The sequence below is a fragment of the Gaeumannomyces tritici genome (genome assembly GCF_000145635.1).
Source record: "Gaeumannomyces tritici R3-111a-1 unplaced genomic scaffold supercont2.3, whole genome shotgun sequence".
NCBI classification, from domain to species: Eukaryota; Fungi; Ascomycota; class Sordariomycetes; order Magnaporthales; family Magnaporthaceae; genus Gaeumannomyces; species Gaeumannomyces tritici.
In genome coordinates this window covers 3,703,141-3,713,659 of record NW_008804547.1, presented here as the reverse complement: position 1 = coordinate 3,713,659, position 10,519 = coordinate 3,703,141, and the positions used below count along the sequence as shown (strand labels likewise).

Sequence of the window (10,519 nt, the reverse complement as noted above, 5' to 3'; positions counted from 1 at the left end):
TCTTGCCGGTTCGGCTGCCCTGTGCGCACGCAAGCGCAGGGGAGCTGTGGCAGGCACCTGACATTGGTGGGATCCTGGGTAGGTAGTATTGATGGTCACCCAGCTATCAAATGGGAAGGGTGGGAGTGGACTGAGATCTGGGACTAGTAGCACCGCCAAGCGATGTCGTTGTTTTTTTTCTCCCTTGTTGCCTCGTCTTTTGCCTCCCGAGACCTTGTCTCTGCCCCGCTAGCCTTGATTGGCGGTTGGGCTCCCGGCTCTGTGGCGGCGTATCTCGAACAATCTTATAAGCTTGTAGCTGAGACGCGGCCACGAACCCGTTCAAGACAATGGAGGACGAAAACTCAGATGGTGCGGACGCAGGCACGCAGACTCGGGACTGCATGTGGGAGGGGAGGAGAGGGGCGACGATGTAGGACGATGTAGATAGGCAAGAATCCACCGTCCGGATCTGGCAAGCGACGCACCGAGTCGGGTGTAGGTGATGATGCGAGCAGGGAAGGTGCTAAGCAAGTGGGCCGCGCGGATGGTCTTCTGGAGGAGATGTTCCGCTCTCTCTTGGGGTGACCTTTTTTTTTTTCTTTTTTTTTTTTTTTTTTTTTTTTTCTCTTTCTCTCTCCCTCCCTCTTATTCCTCCCCTCCACCAATAACCAAAAAGCTTTTGCCTGCCGCATCACGTCAGAGGTGGAGAGTGTAGTCCGGGCACTGTTCATTGTGAGGCTTGCAGCGTCGCATTCTCGGTTTTGTCAAAGAGGAGACAAAAAATAAAATCGTATGAGGCAAACTTCCTGTGTTTGCGTTTTGTGGCACGTGAATGTGGGTATGTATGCATGTATGCATGCATGTCCGGGACGTTGCCGAGGAGCAACCATGGATGCGAGACGTAGGTACGTACCTACCTGTCTCGGCTGCATCACTTTTTTCCGTATGCATCGCCATCATGGTACTGCGTTCTGGAACTGAACCCCGAGTCCGCCGGCGGGGAGTGCGACCCGAAAGCTGCTGTGTGAGGGAAAAAAAAGGGTCCTTGTGTTGCTTGGCTAGGGTCCAATATCTCTTTTCTTTTCTGCGTACTTGCTAGCACGGGCAAACACATACGATGGGGCGGCCGGGATACGAAGGCTTGGGGGTTCTCTTGGGGGTGGTTCCTTTCCGCTTCTGTCACTTGCTCTGGCCTCTTCTCCCACTGAAAATGGTCCAGAATGGGAGCCGATCGGCTCCACGCCCCGCCCCAGACCCATCCGTTGCTGTGCTGGAGTTTGGTGCTCGGGCGTGATCGCTGCCCGGCAGGATCCCCAACCATGCGAATGAGCTTGGGCCGGGTGGCTTTTGGTCGTTTGTGATAGCGGCCGCTTGGGACAGGCAGGCAAAAGGGAGGGAAGGAGGGAGGGAAAGTCGAGCCCAGAAAAACGGTCCAAGCCCCTCCTCCCCTCTTCTCGCGCACGCCTATCAACCGTGCGCGCCGCGTCTCGTTCCTATCACAGCCCTCCCTGCCCATGACACCAAAAAAGCAATTCGAGCTGGGGGACGTGTTTCTGCGTTTCGTGTCCCGCAAGCACAGCGGGATTTAGGAAATCTTGTGTGCCTGCGACGATCCCAACAGGAAGTGTCCCGGGCAAGGGAAGGAGCAGCCGTGATATTTGTTTTGTTTGTGTCCCAGGAAACCCGGGTTGTGCGTGCCACTTTGTTTATTCCCAGACGGAGATTGCTGCATGTTCCCGTCCCGCGGTGCTTGAACCTGTTTCTGCGTCACGGAGCAGCCGAGGCTGTTCCGCCAGTGGCACACACATACACACAAACACACGTTCGAGCACACACCAAGCGGCTGAACGTCCAAACGCGTTGTTGGACACACACAGCTGCAGCCAGCAGCCAGCAGCAGCTAGCCGTTCGGGCGCGAGCAAAGAGATTGATCGGACGCAAGGATGGCACCAGCGACACGGGCCTCATATCACATGGATAATCCCTACATGGCACAGAAGCCTCACCCCTGCGAGCCAACTGACCCCTGCCCCTGCAAAAGCCACAGATCCGTGTTCCTGCATCCTGCAACAGCCGGTGCCCATGTGCCCCGTCTGGTCTCTTCGAGCCGGATTGGGCTGGGGCATGCCCCCCTGGGACGCAAGCCCTGGACGCAAGCCACCCACCAGCCTTTCCTCTTCCAATTTCCCCAAGGTCCTGCCTTTTTGCGGCTGGGGCACCGTTGCAACGTGCCGGGCCCCTCCATCCCATGCTTCTTTTCGTCTGTCGGACGCGTGCCAGTTAGGGCATCAGCCATCTTGGACAGAGAGGCGCGCCGGAGTCGGCGTAGGGATGGTCCGGTTCACAAGTCGAGACGGCGCTGAGGCAAGGGCTCAGGCGAACCAAACAACTGTTGGAGCCTTTCCCAGCCTGGGCCGGATCGTCTCGCCGGGTTTGTAACGCCTGGCTCGCATGGTGTCGGTGGTGGGCGCATGGACGACGGCGCTAGGAATAGAGGACCCAAGGGCACTTAGCACTGCTTAGCACCGTCTTGGGGGGGCACTAGGGAGGCAAAAGTTGTTTGTGGCGAGCCGAGGTGCACCGTCACATCTCACAAATCAAACTCGGGCTGTCGCAAGCCTCCTCGCCGTATGGCTTTCTTCCCCATCTTGGTCGCCGTCATGATCGTCATCCCAAGTCGAGGCGCATCATACCGCACTGCAAACCATCCGAACATATCCCGAGTCCTTCCCGCATTTTATCCTATGTTTTCGGTATGTGTGTGCTGCCTCATGCCTACATCCAGGTACCGCCTCCAGGTACCGCCTGCGTTGTTGATGGATCCTCCATTCCATGGCGACCGTTGTCCCGGCCCCTTTTCCGAGTGCAATAGCTTGGGGGTTTTAATGTGCAAACGAAACGGCCAGTCCTACCATCAACCATAGGCCACAGACGTGCGCACAGAGCCCACACGCGCGCACAACGCGAGTATACAGTACCTAGAGGCTGCCACACAGACACCACGAGCCCACTTGCGCGCTCCTGCGATATTTGACCTGCCTTGCTCGCTGTGCCGGGCTCCTCTTTTCCCTGCCTCCCTCCGCTCCGGATACCTCGTTTGTTCTTTCTTCTTTTTCTGTCCATCCTTCGGTTCCGCCTTTTGCTGTGTGGGCTGTTAGCTTTTTTGTGTCCATTTCGTCGCTTTTTTTTTTGTGCACCTTGGCCGAGTCGTTTTGTGTGTGCTGATTACCGGCCTCTCTTGGAACCTCCCCCATACCAACCGCCAATCAACTCACACCAGCCGGGTCCTCCCCTGCCCCAACCCGCTCGCTATCCTCTGGCAGTCTCCATCCTTCGGCGCCCCTGGCATCTGCTGTGTCTGGACTCTTGCAACGCAGCAACGGGCCACGAGAGAGAGACGTGTGATCGGCCTCGTTTTAAAAACATTCCTAATCCCGACCAGATCCTATTGCGCCGGCATCATTCCCTACAAGCGCCTGACACCATCGATAGACGACAGCCTTGGGGACTCGCAGCCTGGTGCTGATCGACACTGTTCCGTCAGGCGATTTGATTCCTATTCATTTGCACCGACATCCTGCGCGGCAGCACCACCACCAGCGCCACCACCAGCACCACCACCAGCAACAGTCCTCGCTGGATTCTATTAGGCCCGTTCATGCGGCCCCGCCCTCGTCCCTGTTCTGATTCACTTCCCTGCCCCTATCTGCAGCCACACCTCCCGGGCCGCCCAGGCCACCCCCACACCCCTGCGCAACACCCCCTGTATCCCTGCACCCCCTTGGTCCTGGCAGCCTCTCTCTTTTAAGTCCCGGGCGTGTCCATTGAACCAAATCTTCCCCGATTTGTCGTCACAAGCTGCCAGCACCAACGCACCTAAAAGTTGGTCCAGCCCGCCGTCGACCGTCCCCGCCGGTCTCTGCAGCTGTCCGCACCTAAAGTCGACCAGAGCCACTACTGCACCTGCGATTCGAGTGCTGCCGCCCAGCCTAATCAGCCCAACCCACTACGCTCATTCTCACTGGTCCAGCTCGCATACGCATATTCTACACAGCAGTCGCGCCCAACTGTCGTCGTTCGCTATGGCTGGCTTGATCCCTCTGCGGCTGCAGCCCGCCCCGTCGCCGACTGGCCGCAGGTCGAGCGCCATGTTCCCGTCTCCCACGAGCCCGAGGACGCAACAACACGCACAGCCGCCACAACAGCCCCAACAGCCCCAACATAAGGAGCTCCCACCCCGCCCGACATCGCCGCCGCCGCCGCCACCACCTTGTCGCCCGTCCCACGGCCGGCGCTCCAGCATGAGCTCCTTCTCGCCCGCGCCCGTGCCAAGTGCCATCTTGCTGAGCCCGTCCCCGAAGACGTCGCGCGCCATGAAGCACGTTTCCCAGCCGAATCTGTCTTGTCTGCCGGTCCTTCCCTACACCCCGATTGAGTGGAAGAGGACCATGGCAGAGATCAAGCGTCACCATGGTGGAAAGAGATTCAGGGCCTGCTCGTCTCGATGCGTCGAGATCCTGGACAACCTCAAGGATTCGGTAAGCAAACATTACTCAGACAGCCAACCGATGAAGCCCGTGTCAACTAACACGATATTCTCCCAGTCCACTGTCGAGCCAGCCCATCTTATCTACCTCCACTTCTACGCCGCCAACTCGCTGGAGATGCGCGCTCGCCCCTTTCCCATGGGCACCCTGGCCAGGGGGCAGCTTCTCACACAGGCCAGGAAACACTACGACGAGGCTGCCGCCCTCATCATGGCGGCTGAGGTTTCTGTCACGTCCAGGACGCGCTCGGGCTCCGCCTGTGCTTCGGGGCTCTTCACCATGAACGCCAGCTGCCTCCGCTCCCCCAGCCTCCATTCGCCGTCCGGCTCCGTCAGCTCCGGCACTTGGTCGACCCCGACTACCAACTCGTCACCTACCAACTCGGTCTGCTCCTTCGACGACATGCTCAGCAAGTCGTCTTCGCTTGCTCCTTCTCCGCGTTGCTCGGCAATGGCTTCGACACCCCGCAGCGCAAAGGCCAAGAAGACGGTGTCGTTTTCGCTGCCAAAGGAGGAGACTTTCAAGTTCCCTACCGAGCCCGTCATCCGCCCGGACTCCCCGACTCTCGGCTTCGACGACGCCTACTTCTCTGCACCCATTACGAAGCAGGAGCTTCCCGAGCTCCCCAGGGGCCCGGCCGTGGTCCACATCATCAGCGAGCCAGAGGATGGGAGGGAGTTTGCGAGGATAATAGGCAGGCAGAATGAGTACGAGGACGATCAGGCCTTCTTCATCGACCCCCTCGACGAGGACGACTATGACAGGTCCACCGCCCGGTCTGTCTACCGATACTGCGAGACACTTTCGGTCCTCCGGGCCCAAATTGCGTCGCACAGCCACAACCTTGACGAGCTCATGGGCATGTCATGCAAAGCCACCGAGGCGGCATCGCCTGTTTCACCTGCCCTCTCCTGTGGCTCATTAGACTCGGCGAGCGAAGAGATGCTAGCATTAGACCGCCAGGCACGCATAGAACGACTTCGCCGCCAGGGATGGCAGCGGAAGCGATTCGATGCCTCGAGATACGAGAGGCTCTGCAACGACGTCCTCGCCGAGCTGTCATGACCTGGAGCACCAACACCGTGGTCATCCGACCTCGAGTCTCGACATGACCTTCTTCCCTTTGTCCTCGAGCGATTTGATTTTTACCCATCCACATAATCCATCTAGACTATTAACGCCGCAATTGTAATCAACACACGCAACGTCATCACGCTCTAATACCCGACACGTCTACCTCGCTCTCGCTACCATTTACCGTTCCTACTTGTCATTTTCCTACCAACCCTTGAGATCTTGATGCCATCTCGCAAGCACAACATCACCTGCAAATTTTATACCATGTATTCCACAACTCATCGTATCTCTTTGTTTTTTTCTTTGGCGCAGGGGGTCTCTTGCATGAGGATACCCGACTGCCGCTCAATATGAGCGAGCGCACACTAAAAAAAAAAAAAAAGGAGAGGTCACGATGGCCTCGGGGAAGCCAGAGTCTGGAGGCTTGTTTTTTTGGAGCCTTGGTATTGCACCAAGGCGGCACCGTTGTACCAATATTTTATCTTTCGCTACTTGTTTCCTTTGTCGACCACCGCATCAACCACTGCCAGCCTACTCCCCGGCTGTTCAACCTTGGTGTACATCCTTACCATCAACCCTTCCTCAAGATTGGGTTTTTGTGCTGTATCTAGCCTAGCTCTTATCTTAGCATAAGCTTAAGCAATTGTGACTAAACCCAAAATAAGATGAACAATCTACCGAACCCTCTCAGAGATTCCACTAGTCAGCGTGAAACTCGGCGCGCTTGCGCAATGCGCATGACATCACGACAGCTGAGCGCTTTTAGCTCCGAGACTATTGGCGCACAAGGCAATCTCCCCCAAGTGAGGCGCAAAACCCTCATTTTGCGCCTCAAAGCCGGCGTCCTAAACGGCAGTCCGGCCGGATCCTTTGTGCCGCGCGCATGCATATGCGCTCACCGGGCTACCGTTAGTCAGTTCTGGCAGTCTGGCCCTCCTCATCTCCCTTTGCCCTTGCGTGGTCCCCGGCAAAGCAAAGCAAGCGCCCGCATTGACAAGGGGCGGGGGGAGCAGAGATCGTCGGTCTTGTCACGCATTTTGACTTTGTCTTGACAGCGGGACCGATACTAAATCAGTTGTGGGGGTGTGATATTGAGATGCGCTATGCGACCGAACTCTTGATGTCACCTTGATCGGCTTTTTGGCCTCTTTTTTTTGGTATGCGAGGGTGAGTGCATTGCATGTATGTGGAAAGATAACTGCCCGGGTTTTGCTTCCCCTCAATGGTGTTTTGCATAATGCAAATTTCCTAGATTCAAGATTGTCGGTCATCAAGCCACAACCGCGCCTTTATTGTCTGGCCCAGTTTTTTTTTTTTTTTTTGCCTCGCCTTGCTCCTCCGGCTGTGTTGGCCAAGCTGTGCGAGCGAGTGTTTGTGCAGGAGACGTCGGTGGAGATTTTCGGGGACAGACGAGGCGGCAAGTCCTGCCATGTATTTTCACGTAATTTGCACACGCGCCTTCAAGACCGCAAGCCGCGCGCGCCTTTCTCGACGCGCCCGGCGCGCACACGAACAAGCTGGCCAACCTTCCCAGAACTCACCGCGAAGCGGCTCTAAAGGGATGGGGCGGGATGGCGAGTATCGCAAAGCACGGGGAAAGCCTTTGCAGAAAAAAAGAAAAGGCTGAGTGCAGTACGGCGGTGCTCGCCTACGCCCACTCTACCACGGTAAAGGTCGGGTCGGGCTAGGGGGTGGGGGAGGATCCTGTGTGCGTGCCCGCCCCTGGTCAGGAGGCGGACCTATTCCCCGGCCCCCCAGCGGCCCGGCCGTCTGGATTGGACGGGAACACCGGATCTTTGTCGGGGGCTCTGGGCATCATGGAGACGGCTCCTGGCTTTGCCTCACCCATCCGTCACCCCCTTTCATTACCCAACCTGGTGGAACCCTGGGGGGTCTGGTCAAGCATCGCGGCAATCGTTCTGTACAAGATTGGACTTCAAAGCAGCTTTGCATGTGCTATTTCTGGCCTGTCATATCTTGCACGCGTCCCACAAAGCCGAAAAGTGAAGGGGTTGACGTTGGACCCCCAGCCTTGTGCCGGTGGAAACGAGAAACCTGCACTACCATCTCTGCACCAAATACATATAACAATATGCATGCATCTCCAATCGCACAATTACAAACAGCCCGCCGCTTTGTGCCTTGCATCCTGATCGTATGCTCTCTGCCCGTTGTCGTTTTCTTTGGTATCTCCTATCCTATTGGACCCCCGAGAAGCAATACAGTAAATCAAAAGGGTGTAAAAGGGAAGAAGAGTGATATAAATAAAGGATAAAATCCGAGGAAAGCTTTGCCCAAACAAGAAAACGTTCGTCACCAACCACCAATACCGAGACAACACACAGTCGTGAGGCTTTCGCGGCCCATTACCACCCACAACCGCCAGGCAGTGACAGATAGGTCTTCAAACCGCCCAGCGAAGTTGCACAGGGCCCGAGACGCGACGAAAGCCAACACGAGCATCCATGAGCCCGGAAGCGACTGAAATAACAAAGTCGCGCGACCACTACTAGCCGGTGAAGCTCTTCCTGCGGGCCTCCTTCTCCACCTCCTCTTTGACCTTGAGCGTCTGCTCCTGCTGCTTCATCTCCTTGACCTTGGCCAGCACCACCTCGCGGAAGATGGCGCCCTTGACCGCCTTGGAGAGCGTCTTCTTCTCGCCCGGCGCGAACAGCCCGCCACCACCGCCCGACGACGATGGCGACCCGCTCTGGCCCGGCGTGGCCTGGTTCACCGCGGCAGCCACCGAGTCTTCGGGCATGTCCGAGTTGTCGGGATCCTCCTCCTGCAGCTTGAGTGAAGAGATGCGGTTGGCCAGCTTGACCATCTCGATACCCCGTCGGAGCCTGGCCTTGGCCATGAAGGCCCTGATCTCGGGAAGCAAGTTGTGGTCGGTGGCGTTCTCGCCGCTCAGCCATCTGTGCCTCAGAGCTTGCTGCAATCACGTGAAAACGACACCGTCAGCAAACGCTGCCACATCAAACCAGTTGCGTAGTAGGGAGCACGCTTCCATGCCTACTTACCTGGCTTGTCCAGCGCTCATCGGGAGCTGGCCGCAGTAGATGCAGAATGAAATCCTTGGCATCGTCGCTCACGTCGCGCCAGTACCTATCGTGGAACACGACCTGGGCGCTGGAACACTCGTCTATCAGGTCCTGGAGGCTTTCTGAGCGGAAGGGTGAGTAGCCGCAGAGAAGGGTGTAGGTGATGACGCCCATGGACCACATATCCACCGGCTTTCCGTGGCCCTTCTTCAGCATCACCTCGGGCGCAGCATAGCCGAACGAACCCGCCATTGTCGTGAGCACCTCGTCCTTGTTGTCCAGCATCTTGGCGATGCCAAAGTCTGCCAGTACGAGGTCCGAGTCTGGTGCCTTGCTCAGATAGAGCAGATTCTCCGGCTTGAGGTCTGTCGTGAAGAGCCGCATGGCAGGGTCGTGGTCAGCCTAGCACTCGACTACTGGGTTCACATGCGATACCCACGAGGTCATCCAGATCATACTTACCCCTATGAACCACATTCTTGCTGTGGAGATAGTCGACGGCGCCGAGCACCTGCTTGATGGTCTGGGAAGCGTCCTTCTCCGTGAACTTTCCCTGCTCGCAAATGCGGTCGAAAAGCTCGCCTCCCGTCGCAAGTTCCGTCACGATATAGTACTTGTCCTACAGATGCGAGATTCACGTTCCGTTAGCGCCTGCATGCTCCTGTCTTGCGAATTATCGAGGCGCGGCATGGATCGGCACGAACCCGGGACTCGAACCAGTCGACGAAGCGCACGATGTGTGGATGCTTGAGCAGCTGTAGCATGTCGAGCTCGTCGTCCACCATCTTCTCGTTGCCCTTGACGTTCTTCTTCAGGATGATCTTGATGGCCACCTTGCCCGTCGGGCCGTCGGCCTCTCTGACGATGCCATAGGTGCCGGCGCCGAGTGTGCGGCCGAAGCGATACTTTGACCTAGCTGATGGGTTAGTCAAGCGTGGTGGTGGTGCGGGCGCGGGGCCGCGGTGGGGGCGCGGTGGCGCAAAGCAGCGCCAAAGGTTGCTGAACATTGGCAGGCAGAAAAAGAGAGGGCGTGATGGGAAGGCTGTTTGGCAGGGGTAGGATGCTCTTTACTTTTTGTCGTAGCTCTCAGGTTGCCCGTGCAGGCGGTTGAGCATGCCGGAGACTGGGCAGGTCAAATAAAAACAAACAGTCAGCTCAGAGCCCAAGGGAATGAAATAGGGCTTGCAGGCCCGGCCGACATCAACCACTGGCCGGGCATTGCGTGTACGGCAACGGGCATTCAATGATTGGGCGGGTGCTTGCTGTCGCGCAAGGTGGCCAGCGGTTGGGCTGTCGGCGCCGGATTCCTTGGACAAACGAGGGGCAGGCTTACAGCTCATCTTGACGTGCTCGACGGGGATCGGGAGGGGCCCGTTGCAGGGCGGGCGGGGGTTCGCTCAGTCGTGTTTGGACTGTGGGAGTCGATCTGGGCACTCGCTTCGAGATTGGGACGATGGTCGACAGCAACAAAGCACTCGTCGCCGCAAATGGCGAATCGGTAAGGATGGGAGCACCAAGGGAAAAGAGAGGGGCGAGAGGTTGCGGTTTTGTTTCTAGAGTAAGCCCGCCCAAGCGAGCGGCTGAGAGCTGAGCCTGACCGGGTACTCTGTGTAGGTTTTATCTGTCTGCTGGAGCACGGTGGGTGGGCGGAGCGGTAGTGGAGGAAGATTGCATCAGAGCCGCCGCTGGCAGGCAACCTGTGTCTTGGTCGGGCGGGCTGCGGTGGAGCCCAGGAGGGGACCAACAAAGGACTTCGTGGGCACACGAGCTGGGAGTGGCAGGTACCGGCTGGCTGCGCACCGCGTTGCTCGTACCGCGGGTGAGTGAGGAACGCGAACAGCCACAGTCGGCAGACCGATCCGATCCCTT

The 10,519-nt window shown here is 57.7% G+C and overlaps 2 protein-coding genes across 2 annotated transcripts; one reads left to right on the top strand and one right to left on the bottom strand.

The window, feature by feature from the left end:
• The first annotated feature begins 3,475 nt into the window (after window positions 1-3,475).
• GGTG_06340 (hypothetical protein) lies at window positions 3,476-6,017 on the top strand. The gene is made up of 2 exons (XM_009224157.1): window positions 3,476-4,520; window positions 4,587-6,017. The coding sequence occupies exons 1-2, from the start codon at window positions 4,065-4,067 to the stop codon at window positions 5,592-5,594; spliced, it is 1,464 nt and encodes a 487-aa protein (XP_009222421.1). The 5' UTR covers window positions 3,476-4,064; the 3' UTR covers window positions 5,595-6,017.
• Window positions 6,018-7,584: 1,567 nt separating this feature from the next.
• On the bottom strand, window positions 7,585-10,487 carry GGTG_06339 (CAMK/CAMK1 protein kinase). The gene is made up of 6 exons (XM_009224156.1): window positions 9,984-10,487; window positions 9,722-9,773; window positions 9,355-9,562; window positions 9,113-9,269; window positions 8,630-9,015; window positions 7,585-8,541 (listed from the first exon to the last, which is right to left on the bottom strand). Exons 1-6 carry the CDS (start codon window positions 9,988-9,990, stop codon window positions 8,116-8,118), a joined length of 1,236 nt encoding a protein of 411 aa, XP_009222420.1. The 5' UTR covers window positions 9,991-10,487; the 3' UTR covers window positions 7,585-8,115.
• Between the last annotated feature and the right edge of the window lie 32 nt (window positions 10,488-10,519).

Bases quoted from the DNA above. Each gene is read 5' to 3' on its own strand.
- GGTG_06340 (XM_009224157.1), top strand. From the start codon at position 4,065: ATGGCTGGCTTGATCCCTCTGCGGCTGCAGCCCGCCCCGTCGCCGACT. The intron at 4,521-4,586 runs GTAAGCAAACAT...ATATTCTCCCAG, and splicing joins TGGACAACCTCAAGGATTCG to TCCACTGTCGAGCCAGCCCA.
- GGTG_06339 (XM_009224156.1), bottom strand. The intron at 9,270-9,354 runs GTTCGTGCCGAT...TCGCATCTGTAG, and splicing joins TCGACTGGTTCGAGTCCCGG to GACAAGTACTATATCGTGAC. The intron at 8,542-8,629 runs GTAAGTAGGCAT...ACGTGATTGCAG, and splicing joins ATGAGCGCTGGACAAGCCAG to CAAGCTCTGAGGCACAGATG.